This window comes from Salvelinus fontinalis, chromosome 2 (genome assembly GCF_029448725.1).
Source record: "Salvelinus fontinalis isolate EN_2023a chromosome 2, ASM2944872v1, whole genome shotgun sequence".
Classification (NCBI taxonomy): domain Eukaryota; kingdom Metazoa; phylum Chordata; class Actinopteri; order Salmoniformes; family Salmonidae; genus Salvelinus; species Salvelinus fontinalis.
In genome coordinates this window covers 58916535-58936638 of record NC_074666.1, presented here as the reverse complement: position 1 = coordinate 58936638, position 20104 = coordinate 58916535, and the positions used below count along the sequence as shown (strand labels likewise).

Genomic DNA, 20104 nt, shown 5'->3' with positions numbered 1-20104 from the left:
GTGTGTGTCACTAGTAGATACCCATAGACTTCCAGTCATTGCGCTAACGCTAGTTAGCATTGGCACGCAAAACTACCTCTAACTTCCTACATACTGGAAACCGACATAAAAATAGTAACCACGAGTTCATCTGACTCTGGGGAAGTAGATAAAGGGCCTTATTGCCAAAATCCTGAAGTATCCCTTTAAACAAAACTCAAATACTAAGCCAATCTGAAATTGTCATCTAGTCCTACCGTTAGTGAGACTACTGTACTATGTTTTTAAGTTGAACAAGAAACTCCCCATATGAATTAAGTAGTGACTTTCCCTATGCAATAAATCGGGATTAAATGATGTGAAACAGTGTTAGAGGTCTCACCTCGTGTGGCGTGGGGCTGGTCCTGCGTGGGCTGTGATGGGGGCTGTGGTGGGACTCGGCTGACTTTGGGGAGAGGTGGGTGGTGTCAGAGACAGACTTGGGGGAGCTGGAGGACTTGGTCAGGCTGATGGTGGGCAGCTCACGGTGCTTGGTGGTGGGGGAGCGTGTGAGACCCGCAGCGTGAGGGGTGGCCCCCATCTGGAGAGTTGCCGCCACATCTACAGGGAGGAAGAAGGTACATGAGCAAACAAATCTCTTTGCTTTTTTCATGTTTCATTGAAAGGATAGCGAGAGAGTAACAGGAAAGTTAGGAGAAAGTCTGCTAGAAGAGCAGTGGGTCGGATTGGAACCCATGTGAGCACAAGTACATGTGGTCTGGAGGCAGTGGCCTAGACTGCTGGACCACCTCAGGCTACAAACATACACCCTCTTCTGTGACCTGTTTGTAGTTATCCATTTGGGAGTTGGTGTTCTAGGTCCCTGGCTGATTAAACAGTGGAGGGAGTAAAACCCTCCTGTCCCCATCTGTCTCTGTGCTTAGAGGTCACGACCCCCGAGCACAGCACCATACATGGCACACCGGGGCCAGAAAGAACTAAGGGGCTTAACCATACAGCCCGGATATCACTCACTCACCGTTGTTGACCCACGTCTCTGTGTGTGTTTGGGACCTTTGTGTGAGAGGGATTGTATATGTGTGGCATCATTCATTCAGCCACTCACTGCAAGCCTCACCAAACCAAACCAATTGATTGTGAATATGTGGGTCGTTGCAATGAACCTAACAGTGATTTCAGGTACCAAGTTACTCAAAAAAGACCAGGAAAGGGAGTGATAATGCTCATGGTAGCAGTGACAGTCTCAATGACCCAAGATCTCTAGGAAGAGTATCAGTACATGGTAGAGAGGAGTCCTAAGGGAGAGTATCTCTCTCCTCCAGACTCCAGAAGTCCACATCATCACCCAGAGAGTTCAACTCATCCCATAGGTAGGCCACCTTGATCTACAACAGAAACAGAACACCTACTGTACATGGCTGGAGGGAGGGATGGATGGATACAATAGGGATTTGAAGGGATACTTTAAAGCCAGTGGCGGCCAGGATTACAATATATTATGTTCTCAGTCCGGGTCTGCATCATGTGGAATCCCTTTCAAACGTAATCATGTCGATCTAAAAGTAATACCAACACAATCCTAAATGGAAATCCACGGTTGGAACAAACACTCTTTAGTTTAGCAATCTTCATGTGTACAATCAATCTTGGTAGGAATTATAGACCATATTGGTAAACTGTGCCTGAGGGAGATTCAGTATTAGTAGTTAAAATGAGCCAGAGGGGGTATACAAAGGCCATATGAAGATGCATTTATTGGGATGGGGAGTGTATTTCATGAAGGAAATATGAGTGAGCATGTGGAATGTATTGGTGTCGTGACGGTATTTTGATATGGTTTTAATGGTTAGGGTAATATCATGGTAATAACGGTTGCCCTTCGGCATGTATCAGGAACATGATGGTAATAACGGTTGCCATGGTTACCCCCAGCGAGACCCACACCGTTGGTCAGATGGCAGAGGGCATGGTTAGTGAGGAGTGCGGAGCCAGCCAGGTCCAGTTTGCCGGCCTGCAGTCGGAAGGTCTCCAGCTCATGGCTGAGCAGGCCGAACTGTTCACTCTGGCTGCGACATTTATCCTCCAACTCACGCACCTTAGACTGAAGACAGCACAGAGAGAGATAGAGGTACACACACGTACACACACACACGTACACACACACACGTACACACGTACACACACACACACACACACACACACACACACACACACACACACACACACACACACACACACACACACACACACACACACACACACACACACACACACACACACACACACACACACACACACACACACACACACACGATTTAGTTTCAGCTCCTAGGCAAACAAAATATCATAGGCTAATGAAAGGGTATTTGTGTGGTGGCCTACTTTGACAATCTGCCTATTTAAAAATTATACTACTGGAATATCAACTTTAAAAAAATGTACTTATTATATGCATAAACACTCACAATTACAATCACATTTAGGATCAAATGAAAAGACAAAAAGGCGGGAAAAGGAGTGAGAAGGTTGAGTAACAGGTTTCAGGGCCTTAGTAGGAGGTGTTGGTTTTGTGGGTGACAAACAGAATCTGAAGCGTAGCTAGCGTAGTTTGCAGCGAGTTGCATGTCCTCCGACACAGTTCTGCAGCGCTCACAGTCACACTAGCAAAGCCACGGCCACAGCTCAGTCAGAACGCTCTAACAGGGTTTAGCATCAGCCCCCAGTGAGTTTCTATAACCGGCTGCTTTCACTTCCGGTTGTGGTGGGAGTTTCCTGGTAGTGATGTGACAGGGCCCCTAGCTAAACGAAACACACGTGCACTGACACACACACACACACACACACACACACACACACACACACACACACACACACACACACACACACACACACACACACACACACACACACACACACACACACCTTCCTGTCAAACCTCTCACCTACACCACCAAGCACAGCCTGTCCCAAATGACTACTCGAACTCTAACATGAACCAAGTCACAAAGTGGGAGATATAGCAAGTAGATCCAGCTAATGTATGACATTTTACATTTTAGTAATTTAACAGACGCTCACTTACAATTAGTGCATTCATCTTAAGATATCACAGTCATAGTAAGAACATCTTTCCTCAATAAAGTAGCTAACAGCAAAGTCAGAGCTAGTAAGGGGCGGAAAAAGTCAAGTGCAAGTGTTGGTTCACAAAAGTATTTTCTTTTGGTGGGGGCATGCTACCCGTTCTCTTACGAGATTTGAGTCACTGTGCTGACTATAGGATAGATTAAGCTCCCAATAGTGAGATACAAAACTACGTTGAGAGGAGAGAGAGAGAGAGGGAAGAGAGAGAGAAGCCCCACTATGTCAGGGTCACAGCTCGACTGCCAAGAAAGCAGGCTAACTCTATCTTAACACCTTGAGCTTAAGAACCAAGCCAATTCTCCTATGAACAAGGTTCAGTTTACTCAGCCCAGCGGGGGACTGGATTTCGTGCCATAGAGTAATCTAACAGCAGCGTCACTCGGCCTGACCTGTTTAACACTGACTTTAATCACCTACACTCACTCTCTCACACTCCAATTCCTCCCTCACTCACTCATTCTCTCACACTCCACTCCCTCCCTCACATTCCACTCTCTCTCTCTGTGTGTGTGTGTGTGGACGTGTATAGTGAAACACGTCCATACACACAGCGCTAGCGCACACACGGACACATACTAATACACATTCACACACTGAGGGCCAGCCGGCATCAGAGGGTTTCTCCGTGTCAACACAAAGGGATTATTTAAAATGAACACAATTACTACTAGGCTTGTTATGTAACTGGCTGAACCACACAGATGTGTAGGAAAAGGCACATAGGACAGTACACTGACACACGCCGGCCTGGCTGGAGCCTATCACCTTTCAGAGAGAGCCCAAATAAGCTTGTCGTGTTGTATTCAAAGCCTGTTACAACACTATAGACCACCTCTGCTGTAGCTAGAGAACATACGAGGCCATCTTTGCCTTTCCATAAATACATCCTAGAAACCAATAACTTCAGGTATAGAACTTCGGTAGCGTTTTCCTCAGATTTGCTTTATTAAAGTCCCCAGAGACAATAAATACGGCCTCAAGTTTAGGGGTGTACGGTGACCATATTAGGCTTCTCCAAGCTCTGATGCTGCTGATGGTCATTAGTAGCCAACCAAACTTTCTAACTGCCTGGAACTCTGCACTCTATTGCCCCTCTAATCATTCTGACATCAATGCAAATGTATTCGAAAATCAAACACTTCATGAGAGCCCCTGAGCTCATGTTGCGTAACATTTCTATAGGCTATGCAATTGCGTCAGAAAACAGAGTGATGGCCTCAATTAAAAAGAGGAGGATCCCATCAGCTTTCTGTAGGCTAGGCCTACCATATTTATTTCTCAAATTTCCTAATATTTAGCACATTGCTTCTCTTCACAACAGGATTATAGCCTACCTGGCTGGCATGAAAATGAACTATGTGAAAAGCATCCTCCAATCGCTTTTTAAGTGCCTAGATGACATGTATTTTTTTCCATTGCCCGTTTCGAGATAGGTGCATGATAATGGTCCATTCTAAATCAAAACATATTTCACACATATATTATTTAGTATTTAAAGACAAGATTAAATCAAGAATAGTGCAATGGGTAACAACATTAGCATATCACTTGTGAATAATTTATTATCACTCGTGAATAATGCCTACGTCACGGATCCCCCCGGTACTGATGTTCTGTTCACCAGTACGTCGCCGGCTTTCTAGGCTTCACTGAATGGGATTCATTATCATCAACCCCGGACTGTCTTGTCTGATTACACACACCTGGTTCCCATTTCCCCTGATTAGTATGTTATATATGTGCCCTCTGTTCCCTCTGTCTTTGTCAGTTATTGTTCCCATGTCCGTTGGTGGTGTGAGTACCTATGCGTTGGTGCAGCTGTTATATAAAGCACGCAGCATGTTGTGTTTTATGGGTATCGTCCCGTGTCATTCATCGAGGTTTACCCTCGCTTGTTTGTTTGGGTACAGCCCAGTGTTTTTGTATACGTGTTTGTTTTGGGTGTATTAAAAACCCCTAGTGTGTATTCCTGCGCCTGTCTCCAAATCCTTTATACCAGCGTGACAGCCTAGCTTAATGCAAACAGCGCATTATGATTTTTGTAACTTTTTCAAATCACAGTCAAATCACACCTCATGTAGCCTAGACCATAGGCCTATATGTTTTGACAAGGTTTGTATCACAACTAAAGTGGCCAAATAACTTTACAGTGGGTGTAGAGCCTAACTGGCATACATACGTGAGTTTCTAGTTTGGGGAAGATCATTTTCATCATAAAAATTACCTTCATAATAAAAGCAAAACATGTATAAATCGCATTTGTGGTCACTTATGAGAATGGTGTTTTCCTGCTTTTCCTGCGCTTATAGCCTACTGTCCTGTGCGCATTGCTGTGCTTATAATGTGAAGAAATAGCCTAATAGTTTATCAACATTTTGAGCTAAACGTTCTCATCTGCTGCGTCAGGCTCATTGCTTGAAACAGGTTTTTGATCCTAGTGGTTGTATTAATTTGGGATCTATCGTATCCCACAACTGTTCAAGACTATGTATATTTGGAATATTTATAGGTCAACTTTTGTACTATGGGGGATAGTAGATTGACATATGCTAGTGCTTTTGCTTTTCAGCTGACGAAAAGTAAATGTGGACAGTTCTTCCAGTATCTACAATATGCGCCTTGGACAAGGACGCACGCAGTTGCAGCCCGATGTCTTCGCGCAGCCTGTACTTGTAGCCTGTAAGAAAGACCAGATCACGTGATGGAGAGCCATGTGAGTGAGAGGTGTTTCGGCACAAATTATAATTATTAAATTCAGCCCAAGGGCACAACGGCCACTGGCCGCAAAAGGTATGGATATTTTTTTAGCATTCTGCCTTTTAGGAGGCATTATGGCCACACAAAGGGAATGCAGCAGGGAAATTCGAGGCATTATCAAGTGCTTGTCAAATTGTGAATGAGAGACTGATGACGTGTGTACAGCCTGCGCCAAAAATAAAGCAGAGCTCATGCCTTTCATGCAACTTTTTTCAAATGATCATTAGAGTTGCATAATGCAGCCTTAGAATGTATTAAAAATGTAAACATACAGCCCAACATTTGTATCACAACTAAAGTTACATAAGGCCTGATGAGAATATTATCAAGTGCTTTTCAAATTGTGAATGACAGACTGATGCCTTTCATGCAACTTTTTTCAAATCATCATAAGTTCCATCATCTAAATATTTAGCCTAAAGTTGCATAAATACATCTACATTCAGCATATAGGAGTACCTGTTTCTTTGTTAACCGCTCAACACAAAATAGCTGCATGTGCGCACTCCCTCAAATCGTTTGGAGAAAATATAATTTATATTTTATTCAGTTATGTTAAATTGTATTCTTCATACTATAAAATAGTATAAAATAATGTCACAGAATTCTAAGCAAATCTTGTCCGCTATATTAACTAGTGTAGCCTACAGCCATATGGCATAGCCAGATCAGGACCTAACATAAGGACAACTCAGTATGCTATTCTGTTCTTCTGAAATAGACTACATTTTCTTCATATAATGTTTCTTTAGACCTGTCTAAAATAAATAATGGATTTATTGTGAAGGTGTAAGCTATAATACATGGATTTATTAGACTTTTAAAAATGCAGATGTTCCAAAGGTCTGCATCAGTGGCTTGTAGGCTATGCATGGAAGCCAGGAGATGCTAAATGTGTTTATGTTCTTAAAGGTAAGTTACTGTGAGACTGTCAGTTATTTGCTTGACAATCACCGCCACAGCCCTAATCAGGGTATCACCGGTCACATTTAAATTTGTCCTTGATTCTCAAACTAACTAGCCACTACTTGCTGCAAGGACACTTGTGTCTAGGACTTTGTAAAGGCAAGGTGTAGTAGTCTGTCTATCTATCTACACAGAGGCTTAAGGTGGGGGTTGGTAACAGGGTGGATGAGGTTGGGATCTGGGCTAGAGTATCAGGACAGAGGCTTTGTGTTGCTGGTACCTGCATGCAGTCCAGAGTAGTCTGGTTAGCAGGGAAACAAAGCACAGAAAAAAAGCACTTTAAAAACAAACTCATGCTTGTGAAAAGTTGAGTTGAGGAAGAAAAACATGGTTAATAGATTAGAGTCCAGGTCCTGAGAGAGAAGGGTCCGTCGGCGTAAATCATAGAGATGGGGATAGAAACGGACCGTATGGACACTATGATCTCATCACTATTTCTCTCTGTCTTCCATACCTCCTCTGGAGGGAGAGAGAGACTTTTACAAGTGATGGTCTTTGTTTAGAGAGATGGAGAGGAAGAGAGTAGGAGGAATAGTACTGAGCAATTCAAACAAAACAGGAGCGTAACGGTACTGTACCAGCTCCCTCTGCAACACAAGCTGGATCAAGTCCTACAACAGAATACATACACACTTCATTTACACAGAGAAACACAACACATGAACACAATGTATAACAAAGGGTTTACTGACACAATGACAATATACACTATGATGATCAGTCTGTCGGAGGTTCTTTCACCGTTTAAATTGTTGAACATAAAATACTGTAGAGATTTTTAGTTTGGAAATCTTTTCCAAAGTATTCCCACGCATAATAGAGAGATATATGTGGTCGTACACAAATGTAAGCAAGGTTTGAATTTATTATGCTTTGGTAAAAAACTATATCTGTTTGGGCTTCTTGCGGTCAATTTGCAGTCTACAAATTATTTGTAATTATATTCCGGCCCCCTGAACTTCCGCTCAAGAAGAAATCGTCCCTTGGCTGAATCTAGTTGATGATCCCTGCTCTAAAACGAACACACTCTACCCCTCACTTCTCTGGGGAGAGAGAGAGAGTCAGTGACTTCCACTAGCTAATCTGGCTTAGATAAATATTGATATATTCCACTCGAGCGTGCAAATTCACCACAGTCTCAATAGCCAAGTCTATAGGCCGATACTATAGCATGTTGAGGGAGGCCCTGCCTTTTATAGACAGTCCTGTGTTACACAGCCAGGCTACCTTCATGTGACAGAGAGGGAATGATAATGTAGTGTCTATAGAACTACAAAAACCGCACCTCTGCACCAATAGAAATATAATCAGAAACATAGAAATACAAGATCTAGACCTCTGTCTGCACCATAGAAGTTCCTCTGTGGAGATGGGAGAACCTTCCAGAAGGAAAAAGCATCTATGCAGCACTCCACCTTAGAAGTACAAGATCTAGACCTCTGTCTGCACTATAGAAATACAAGCTCTAGACCTCTATTGGCATCATAAAAATACAAGATCAAGACCAGACTTACCTCCAGCAACTGTACCACCCCCTCATGCTCCCTCTTGGCAAAAAACTCAGCCTGTTGAATTGAAAAATAAACACTGTTTTTTATTTATTAGTTCACATCTAGTCCCTCTCAAAAGTTCTCTCTAGAACTAAACAAACAATTTTGAACCCAAAGGCTGCCTCCTACTGGACAAAGTCTTAATTACCCATAAAATAAGAGATGACGACATTTTTTATTTGAGTTTGATTGGGTTTTGCGGAGTGATTGCTGGGAACAGGGTTTCTTGGCAGTTGTGGTTATATACAGTGCATTTGGAAAGTATTCAGACTCTTTGACTTTTTCTACTTTGTAACGTTACATCTAAAATGGATTAAATAAAAAGCAATCCGTAGCAATCTACACACAATAACTGTCACGTTCCTGACCTGTTTTCTCTTGTTTTGTATGTGTTTATTGGTCAGGGCGTGAGTTTTGGGTGGGCAGTCTATGTTTTCTATTTCTATGTTGGGTTTTTGTGTTCGGCCTGGTATGATTCTCAATCAGAGACAGGTGTGTATCATTTGTCTCTGATTGAGAGTCATACTAAGGCAGCCAGGGTTTCACTGGTGTTTTGTGGGTGTTTGTTCCTGTGTCCGCGTTTGGGCCACACAGGACTGTTGCAGGTTAGTCACGTTTGTTGTTTTGTTAATTTGTAGTGTTTGTTGGTTTGCCATTAAAACATGAATACCTACTACTCCGCATCTTGGTCCGATCCATGCTCCTCCTCATCTGAGGAGGAGAACGACTACGACAACCTTAACAATAACCCATTATAACAAAGTGAAAACAATTTTAGAATTTTTTGCAAAAAAACAGAAATACCTTATTTACATAAGTATCTAGACCCTTTGCTATGATACTCGAAATTGCGCTCAGGTGCATCCTGTTTCCATTGATCATCCTTGAGATGTTTCTACAACTTGATTGGTACCTGTTGTAAATTCAATTGATTGTTCATGGTTTGGAATGACACACACCTGTCTATATAAGGTCCCACAGTCAACAGTGTATGTCAGAGCAAAAACCAAGCCAAGAGGTCGAAAGAACTGTCCGTAGAGCTCAGAGCCAGGATTGTGTCGAGGGACAGATCTGGGGAAGGGTACCACAACATTTCTGCAGCATTGAAGGTCCTCAAGAACACAGTGGCCTCCATCATTCTTAAATGGAAGAAGTTTGGAATCACCAAGACACTTCCTAGAGCTGGCCGCCCGGCCAAACTGAGCAATCGGGGGAGAATGGTCTTGGTCAGGCAGGTGACCAAGAACCCGATGGTTACTCGGACAGAGCTCTAGAGTTCCTCTGTGGAGATGGGATAACCTTCCAGAAGGAAAAAGCATCTATGCAGCACTCCACCAATCATGACTTTATGGTAGAGTGACCAGACAGAAGCTATTCCTCAGTAAAAGGCACTGACAGCCCGCTTGGAATTTGCCAAAAGGCACCTAAAGGACTCTCAGACCATGGGAAACAAGATTCTCTGGTTTGATGAAACCAAGATTGAACTCTTTGGCCTGAATGCGAAGCATCACGTCTGGAGGAAACCTGCACCATCCATACGGTGAAGCATGGTGGTGGCAGCATCATGCTGTGGGGATGTTTTTCAGTGCCGGGGACTGGGATACTAGTCAGGATCGAGGGAAAGATGAACAGAGCAAAGTACAGAGAGATCCTTGATGAAAACGTGCTCCAGAGCGCTCAGGACCTCAGACTGGGGGGCGAAGGTCCACCTTCCAACAGGACAACGACCCTAAGCACACAGCCAAGACAATGCAGGAGTGGCTTCGGGACAAGTCTCTGAATGTTCTTGAGTGGCCTAGCCAGAGCCCGGACTTGAACCTGATCTAACATCTTCGGAGAGACCTGAAAATAGCTCTGCAGCAACACTCCCCATCCAACCTGACAAAGCTTGAGAGGATCTACAGAGAAGAATGGGAGAAAGTCCCCAAATACAGTTGTGCCAAGCTTGTAGGTGAATGCACCAATTTGTAAGTCGCTCTGGATAAGAGCGTCTGCTAAATGACTTAAATGTAATGTAAATGTTGTAGCGTCATACCCAAGAAGACTCAAGGCTGTACTCAATGCCAAAGGTGCTTCAACAAAGTATTGAGTAAAGGGTCTGAGTACTTATGTAAGTTTGATATTTACATTAGCAAACATTTCTAAATAACTGTTTTTGCTTTGTGTGTAGACTGATGAGGGGGGAAGAAAATCTAAAAATCGAAATACAATAATGCTGTAACCTAAAGAAGATCAAGGGGTCTGAATACACTGCAACCAATCAATTGAATTTACCACAGGCGGACTCCAATCAAGTAGTAGAAACATCTCAAGGATGATCAATGGAAACCGGATGCACCTGAGCTCAATTTCAAGACTAATTGCAAAGGTTCTGAATACTTATGCACATAAGGATATAAAAAATGGATATAATACTTTTGTAAAAAATTCAAAAAAACTGTTTTTGCTTTGTCATTATGGGGTATCGTGTGTAGAATGATGAGAAAAAAACAAACAATATAATCCATTTGATAATAAGGCTGTAACGTAACAAAATGTGGAAAAAGGGAAGGGGTCTGATTACTTTCCACATGCACTGTATATGCCATTTATATATACTTTTATGTAAGTATACATTTTACGTATTGGTCCTGGGAATTGAACCCACTGTCCTGGCATTATAAGCACCATGCTCTACCAACTGAGCTACAGAGGACCAGAGGCCATGTACGGTGCTGCTCACCCGCTGTAGCCGTTTGATCTCATCCTGTTTAAACTTGAGGATAGCCAGTGCCTGCTCATGTTCTAGTTCCAGCTGCTGCCTTCGCTCAGCGACCTCTCGCATATGCTGCAAGCAATCAAAGGAGACACGTATTTCATGTAGTCAAACAACACTGACATAATTACTCTATATTCTCTACTCTCGGCTTCCATGATCCAAATTCCCAGACAAATGACAAGACTACTAGCAAATGCATACTGGCAACACTACTAATAAATGCTAACACTACTATGTTTGTAGTCAAAGTGAACCTGGCCTCAGGGATCTCCGGATTCGTCACATTTGTTCTGAAATAGTGAAACTTGGAAGTGTTGCAACAGAAGACTGGAGGTGAGCCTGTACCTTTAGGACCTGCTCTAGGTTCTCCAGTTTGGCACGGAGTCTCTGGTTCTCCTCGAGAACTGAATCACGTTGAGCGGTCACTTCAGAGAGGTCTTCCCTCAGCTCCTCATTCTCAACCCGGGCCTGAGAGAGAGGGATGGGGAGAGAGAGAGGGATGGGGATAGAGAGAGAGTACTGGCATTCCTCATGACTAGCATGAGAAGGACAGACAAAACAAATACTGTCCCATTCCAACATAGAAACAGAAGCCCTTCCGGTCTACTGAAGGTTCACGACAGAAAAGACTGTTGAGGGTTCCCATTTGAACCATAATGTAGAGATTTATTCTGTCATCAAAACAACAGTAAGCCTAAGAGGCCCTCAATAGAATAGAATGGAGACTGACCTGGTCGAGCAGCTGTGCCTTCCTCCTGAGGAGATCCGCCTCCTCCTCTAGTTGTTCATTTTTGCCCCGCTCATCCTCAAGCAGGCTCTCCTGTCAGAGCACAAACGACAACAAGAAGACAAGACTCAGATTCAACAGCCAGTGATGAAGCCATTATTTCTCATCAGTCCCAGTCAAGAGAGAGTATAGTCACTATACTGTAGTACAGCCGAAACATTGGTGCTGTAATCAGTGGAGGCTGGTGTCACTTTCATTTCAGGATGGGTTTAATGTAATGGCTGGAATGGAATTATTGGAACCTTCATGTGGTTGATACTGTTCCATTCATTCCATTCCAGTGGGATGTTCTCACTTCACCAGCTTCCGTTGGTCATAACACCTGGTCCACTGGTAGTAGCACGCTGAGAGTACAGTAGTTAACAAACACATGAGTGGACGGCCCTGAAGATGTCTTACCAAATCTAGACATTTCTTCTGTCTCTTCCTTACTTCATGCTCAAGGTTTTCACATTCTTTTCTCTTCTTACTCAGCTCCTGTTCCTGAAACAAAGCCAGAGCATGTCACGTTACAGCGACTACACGACCTACATGCGTCAGAAACATACATATCTGACCATATTCGCCCCATTGAAATCTGAACACGGTGTTTGAAATAGGAGCTTTTAGTGTTGTGATCATATGTGTGTTGTTTTTGGCTGCCTATTCCTAAACGTGACAGGCCTATTTGACGTCAGACAGTAAGACTATCATGCACATGTACACTGTTCTGTGAGCCTACCCAGCTACAGTACCATGTCTATGATACCCTGTCGTGCATATCAGATGTCAAAGCATATTAACATATCATTTTTGTGTTTGACAAAAAGTGTCTGCACAAATCACGATCAATCTGTTTTGGCTCCAAAATAAAATATAAGCTCTTGATTTCCATATTGACCTCTGACATGGGAACAACGAGGTATTAACAAGCTTAGCATTCTTTAATTACTCTAAATGCAGCTTACATGCACAGTCATGCAGGCCCCCCCACCCCAGAGTAGCAAAATGGAAAAAATAAATAAATAAAAATCGGCTTATTTCAACATCCATCGCCAGACACAACAGAATAACCAAGCATTATGATGACTGCAGAAGGACTGTTATGTGTGCTGTGTGGGGGGACTCAGTGGCTAATTGACTGACGAGACGCAACAGCTGCAGCACGACAATATTGATTATTAAAAAGCGAAGACCTGTGGCCTGATTTGTTCTAACGATTATTTGTCTGTGAGCCATCCTCCAGACTACAAGCAAACATTACATCATATCCCACTCATAATATCAGTCCAGTCTCCAACGAGAGGTATGTGCATGTGTGTATGTGTCAGTATAGCTAGCCATGACAGGGTTGTATATTGTACGAGGTGAGTGGGTCAATCATATGTGTGTGAGTGTGTGTGCGTTTGTGGCATTGATGTATTTGTTCTCACCAGCAACTGTAGTCGCTGCTCCTCTGTGTGCTCCTCCTGGTGGGAGAGGCTAGGGGTGGGGGCGGGGCAGAGACCCAGTGGGGGTGGGGTCACTCGTGACCCTGACTCCTCCTCCTCTCTGGGAGTCTCCTCACACCTGGATGGAGCCTCATCTAACGCCACACACGGGGTCTCTGCTGCAACCTGCCAAGGGCACAAACCAGGAAGTTCACAATTATGCCTAGAAGGCAGACTCTGCGAGATGACGTTGCATGCACAAAGTAAACACATATCAATCAATTTTCGCAACTACTAAGAGCGTTGAAGAGCGAGGATAAACTTCTCCGCTGTTTTGGTTATGTAGTTTCCACGTTGTAGCAGTGTGAAGCGCATCCGTGCACATAATAATTAAACCTCACTTGATACAGATTAAAGAAGATAAAGAATGGGGTAAGGCAAGGGCAAACCTTGACACCTTGAGTATTACATAAGTCAACGTAATGAACAGACCTGGATTCAAATATCTCAATTACTTTCATATACATTCAAAGAATTTTACTTGAAAAGATATGCGAATGTATTTGGAAATACACTTGCAAAGTATTTGAAAAATTCATTACACAGAAAAATTATTTAAAATACCAAATACTGAAATGTATTTGAACCCAGAAGTTTCACACTGGCTCTGTAAGGCTGACGCCAGACTAGACATAATAATACCCAGACTGACAGAGGTGCAAAGCCCATCATTCAAATCTATGGAAACCAAGACTAAACTATTTTCTTTGGCTAACGGCTTGATTGAAAAGCGTTTCAATGAATTAGACGTGAGCATCATTCCCCCTGTGTAGAGAGCTGTGTCAAACAAAGGGGCTAAAAGAGAACATAGCAGAATAATAGCAGAACACAAATGTGTAATATCAACCTCAAAATTGTGTAATATAAACCTGACTCTCAGCACCAACCAATTGACAGATAGACAGGGATTATAATACAGCTATCCTCCAGCCTTTCTTCCTTCCCAGTGGCCTGACTCCTCGGACTCCTCTACAGTCATCTAATCCACAGGGAATCCCTCCAGCCTGAACCGTGACTCACATACCAATACTAGCAGACTGGATGTAACTCTTAAGTATTCTTTAGAAAGGAGAGTCCATCCTCTCCTTTAATTGATATTCCTTTACGATTATAATACACTGCTTAGAGTTAGGCGATTCTTTGAGTTAGGAGAAAGAGAGTACTTCTGAACCCGTATCAACTAAGCAGAGTAGGAGTGCTGATCGAGTATCAGGTATCCCCTCATATTCATTATGAGAAGGGAAAACTGATGCTCTATCAGGACTCCTAATCTGAGACGCTTTTTAAATACAGGTGCTGATGTATTAGTATTCTATTAGGATCCATATTAGCTACAGCCAAAGCTGCAGGTACTCTTCCTGGGTTCCACCAAAAATATAAAACATGACATAATACATACCATCAATAGACAATTACAGCTGAAGGACAGAACTACATAAAATGACATAATACAAAACATGAATAGACAGGTACAAAACTACATAAATTAGATGTAGAAAAAATGACAATACATAGCATGAGTAGACAGGTACAGAACTACATACATTTAAAATAAGAATAGACACTTTTATATTTTTATGCCTTAGCAGTCCATGCAACATGTACTCATAATAAGAGCTACACTGAAGTCATCCATTTTGTTACAGTTGCTTACTGTTACAAACGCAAGTCCTGATCCTAATCTCTCAGAACCAGTTGTTCTGTAAACACTAACGAGAATCTCACAACATTAGGAACCACACGTGTCCTTGGTTCTCCCGTTTGACATCAATACTATTCATAATAATAATAATTCATAGATGCTACTGAATGCAAGTGCAATGAAAATGTCAATGGAAACACAATAATTCCTCCAGCTAAGGCTTCAACCACAGATTTCACCCTGGCAACCATGCCATTCAACTCATGAATGAATAACAGATGGAGTTTTCTCCCCGCTAAGGCTTCACTTTAATCCATCACCTCAGCAACTGTGTTGGAGTTTCCTATATCTAAAGTTTCAATTGAATCATTCACTTTACATATGTAGACTTTTTAGAGCTCCATCACTCCACTCCGTTCAATAAATTGAACAGATTCATCATCAGATTGGGGCTTCTATGAAGTATATCACCCCCTGCTCATAGCCATGAGCTACAGATAGAGTACCAATTTAATCCTTCAGCTTCATTTGTGGAATTTTTAGAGATCCATCACTCCACTCCGTTCAATACACTTAAAGTCAGTCCGTTCAATACACTTAAAGTCAGAAGGGCTTCACTTACGTCCTTTGCCCTGTCTAGTGCCCTGTCTAGTGCATAGATATGAACTTAACCAAACATTTGCCGTGTTACAGTCTACCGCCCACAAAGATTTAACTGAGGTATAGTGCGTGGCCTTTGGACAAATTCATAAAATGAATAAAGTCCCCTTGATTTCGAGTTTCCTACAGGTCTCTTATGGAGTTGTTTCCCATTTCCATTTCCCATTCCCCTCACCACACTCACACCCAGCAGCCTTCACCAGTCACACAAAAAATAAGAATAGACTTTTATACACATCAATAAAACTAACATCAGTAAGCTGACCAGACTATCATATCATAAGGAACAGTATGTCCTTACTCTACTTTGCTTACAATTGCTTTCTCTGAGCAAGCCCTAATATCCTGATGCCAAGGACACATCTTATCTTTAACCCAAACACCAGATGTGCTCGGGAGGGTGACACTATAGTTATTTAGGTCAGTGGCGTTGTGCTTTGATGTGAGGTTTAATTCATTTTTAAAAGCTACTTTAGCTGCTTGTTTGAGTGATTTGAGATGGCAAGGAGTTCCATGCTATCATGGCTCTATATATTACTGTGAGTTGCCTTGAATTCATTTTGGCTTTAGGGACAATGAAGAGACCTTTAGTTGCATGCCTTGTGGAATATGAATGTCTGTCAGAGCTGTAAGTTAGTTGACTGAATAGACAGTTTGGAGTTTTTAACACATTCATATTTCTAACAAAACAGAGAAGTGAAGGCAGACCATCTCTATTCTACTTTGAGCCATGAAAGGTCAACATGCATTTTGACATTAGCTCTCTTGGAACATGTTTAGGGCAATATGTTCTGTTCTGTTGTGAGCCAGCTGTAGCTTTTTTTAATGTCTTTCTTTCCAGCACCTGACCATATTGCCGGGCAGTAGTCAAGATATGATAAAACTAGAGCCTGTAGGACTTGTTTAGTCAGTTGTGGTATTAAGAATGCTGTTTTTGTGTTGTATTGTTTCTGTTTGTTAACCTGTTTGGGATGCAGGGGCAGTATTGAGTAGCCGGATAAAAGGTGCCCATTTCAAACGGCCTCGTACTCAATTCTTGCTCGTACAATATGCATATTATTATCACTATTGGATAGAAAACACTCTCTAGTTTCTAAAACCGTTTGAATTATATCTGTGAGTAAAACAGAACTCATTTTGCAGCAAACTTCCTGACAGGAAGTGGAAAATTTGAAATCGATGCTCTGTTCTAGGGCCTGCCTATAAATGTCCTTGATATATATCATTATACATGCACTTCATACATCTTCCACTAGATGTCGACAGGCAGTGAGAGAAGAAATGGAGTGTATAACTTGATCTGGGGTCGAATAAATGCTCTTTGTATGACGTGTCACCAGTTTCCTGTTTTCTGGAGAGCGCGTGAAGGGACCTGGTTTTGCCTTCTGTACAGCTGTCGTTATAGACGACTAATATCTCCGGCTTTGATTTTATTTGATACATGTGACAATATCATCGTAAAGTATGTTTTTTCAATATAGTTTTATTAGATTATTGAATTTTTTTCAGGACGTTAGGCGTGTTGCTTTGTCTGCGTATGTTCAGGAAGGAGAGCTTCGCGCCACTTTGCTAGCTTTCCGTGCTAATTGACTGGAGAAGAGGACATTCTAAATCCAAACAACGATTGTTCCCGACAAAGGACCCCTTGTACAACATTCTGATGAAAGATCATCAAAAGTAGGACCCATTTTATGATGTTATTTCATATATCTGTCAAACATGTTGTACTAGTAGTTTGCGGCCAGCTTTTGGGCACGCTCTCGCCATAACGTAAACTGCATATCGTAATGAAGTTATTTTTAGAATTCTAACACGGCGATTGCATTAAGAACTAGTGTATCTATCATTTCCTATACAACATGTATTTTTTTGTTATGTTTATGAATAGTTATTTGGTAAGAATATGTGAGTGTCAGAAAAATATCCGGACGTTGTGGGAAAAAGATGCTATGTTAGCACAATGTATAACCACTGATTTCAGCACTAAATATGCACATTTTCGAACAAAACATAAGTGTATGTATAACCTGATGTTATAGGACTGTCATCTGATGAAGCTTATCAAGGTTAGTCAAAAATTATATATCTTTTGCTGGTTTGTTACGATCGCTAACTTTTGCTGCTGGGGAATGGCTTGTGTTTCTGGCTATTGTGGTAAGCTAATATAATGCTATATTGTGTTTTCGCTGTAAAACACTTAAGAAATCGGAAATATTGGCTGGAATCACAAGATGCCTGTCTTTCATTTGCTGTACACCATGTATTTTTCAGAAATGTTTTATGACGAGTATTTAGGTATTTGACGTTGGTGTCTGTAATTACTCTGGCTGCTTCGGTGCCATTTCTGACGGTAGCTGTGATGGTAGCTGCAATGTAAAACTGATTTATAGCTCAAATATGCACATTTTTCAAACAAAACATAGATTTATTGAATAACATGTTATAAGACTGTCATCTGATGAAGTTGTTTCTTGGTTAGTTTGGTTGGTTCTTGGTTAGTAAGGTTGGCTTTGTACATGCTACCTGTGCTGTGAAAAATGTCTGTCCTTTTTTGTATTTGGTGGTGAGCTAACATAAATATATGTGGTGTTTTCGCTGTAAAACATTTTAAAAAATCGGACATGTTGGCTGGATTCACAAGATGTTTATCTTTCAAATGCTGTATTGGACTTGTTAATGTGTGAAAGTTAAATATTTCTAAAAAATATATTTTGAATTTCGCGCCCTGCACTTGAAGTGGCTGTTGTCATATTGTGCCCGGCTTCGGGCTTGCAGCCAGAAGAAGTTTTAATGTTTAATGTTGTGTTGGATTGATTTCTTACTTTAATATTTTGCATGAACCAAACGTTAATGATGAATTAATTATGAATGATGACTAAGCTAAATCATGCGTATGTAATGTGTCTGTAAGCAGTATATATATATAAGCAGTATATAAGATATCTAACGGGACTGCCCCAATAGAGCTCCTGACAGACGTGTAATATGGTGCATCAAGTTTGTTGGAACCTCTCCAGTTAACTATTAATAAACAATGACTCTTAAGATTTACTTTGAGTGTCCCTGTGTAGAATTTCAATGACACAGATTATGGTCTATAATATCAAAGGCTTCACTGAAATCTAAGAGTACAGCTCCCACCATCTTCTTCTTATCAATTTCATTCAGCCAATCATAGAGTTGTTTGTGTCAGTGCAGTACATGTAGAATGCCCTTCTCTATAGACATACTGAAAGTCTGTTGTTAATTTGTTCATAGAGAAATAACAGCTGTGGCTGGGGAGGGGAACTAAGTGTGGGGAAGTGGCTCTGGATCTGGATGACATTAGTGTCTTCTCCTTGTCACCCTAGCTTCAGCGGGTTAAGAGTCAGGAATCAGGTCTCTAATTTTAGAGCCACACCTACTTATCTAATCCTGTAGAACTAGGCTAGTGCAGACAAGGCTATGACCGAGTAACAGGATCAAAGTAAGGACCAGCCAGCGCCATGTGAAGAGAAAACTCTCTCTGAAGTGACTGCTTATATCTCTATGAAGAGACCGCTCAGTGTTGCTAGCCATTTGAGACCACATAATATACTTGCACACATGAGCACTCACACACTTACAATATAGAACACGAGCCAGGGAAAATAACTGTATTATTATTACTATTATCATTATTAAGGTTACTATGAGCAAAAAAAAATGATTCATGAAACATCAGGAGTGGAATAGAATACCTAAAATAGAACCGTAGAATAGAATACTGTCCGTGCACCTAAGCCCAGTCCATTGATCTAGGGAAGTGAGGGAGTGAAAGCGGTCAGTCCCCTGAGCTCAGATAGGCATGTATAAGGAGGGAATTTGAGTGTTTGCCCACAATGCTGAGGTTCAGAGATCAGAGCCACAGATTATCAGAGTTCAGGCAGTGTGGCATGCAGGTCAGATAGTATTTGAGGGGAAGACACAGAGAGAGACGATGTTGCATAATGCCTAATGTGTTGAGTGTGAGCTATGTGATATATACAGAACAAAAATATAAAACGCAACATGTAAAGTGTTGCTCCCATGTTTCATTAGCCGAAATAGAACACGCCAGAAACTTTCCATATGCACAAAAAGCATATTTCTCAACATTTTGGGGGGGAAATTTGTTTACATCCCTGTTAGTAAGCATTTCTCCTTTGCCAAGATAATCCATCCACCTGACAGGTGTGGCATATCAAGAAACCTTGTATTTGGGACCAAAAAAACGCCACTCTAAAATGTGCAGTTTTGTCACACAATCCAATGCCAAAGATGTCTCAGGTTTTGAGGTAGCGTTCAATTGGCATGCAGACTGCAGGAATGTTCCTATTTTCTCTACCATAAGCCTAAGCTAGTGACGTTTTAGAGAATTTGGCAGTACGTCCAACC

At 41.8% G+C, this 20104-nt stretch overlaps 1 protein-coding gene across 8 annotated transcripts in view; it reads right to left on the bottom strand.

Annotated features, from left to right (window-relative positions):
* LOC129822141 (peripheral-type benzodiazepine receptor-associated protein 1-like) overlaps nt 1-20104 on the bottom strand; it is a 177231-nt gene that overhangs the window by 42986 nt on the left and 114141 nt on the right. For 5 of the 8 annotated variants that reach the window (XM_055880143.1, XM_055880187.1, XM_055880176.1 and 2 more), the window contains exons 6-14: nt 13351-13533; nt 12338-12421; nt 11882-11971; nt 11497-11619; nt 11116-11220; nt 8358-8408; nt 7422-7454; nt 1906-2080; nt 362-579 (exon numbers count right to left, since the gene is read on the bottom strand). In XM_055880143.1, coding sequence (XP_055736118.1) covers nt 362-579; nt 1906-2080; nt 7422-7454; nt 8358-8408; nt 11116-11220; nt 11497-11619; nt 11882-11971; nt 12338-12421; nt 13351-13533 — 1062 coding nt within the window. Of the gene's footprint in view, nt 1-361; nt 580-1905; nt 2081-7063; nt 7085-7421; nt 7455-8357; nt 8409-11115; nt 11221-11496; nt 11620-11881; nt 11972-12337; nt 12422-13350; nt 13534-20104 lie in introns of all 8 variants that reach the window. The other 3 variants (XM_055880158.1, XM_055880152.1, XM_055880166.1) reach the window with 3 other exon arrangements.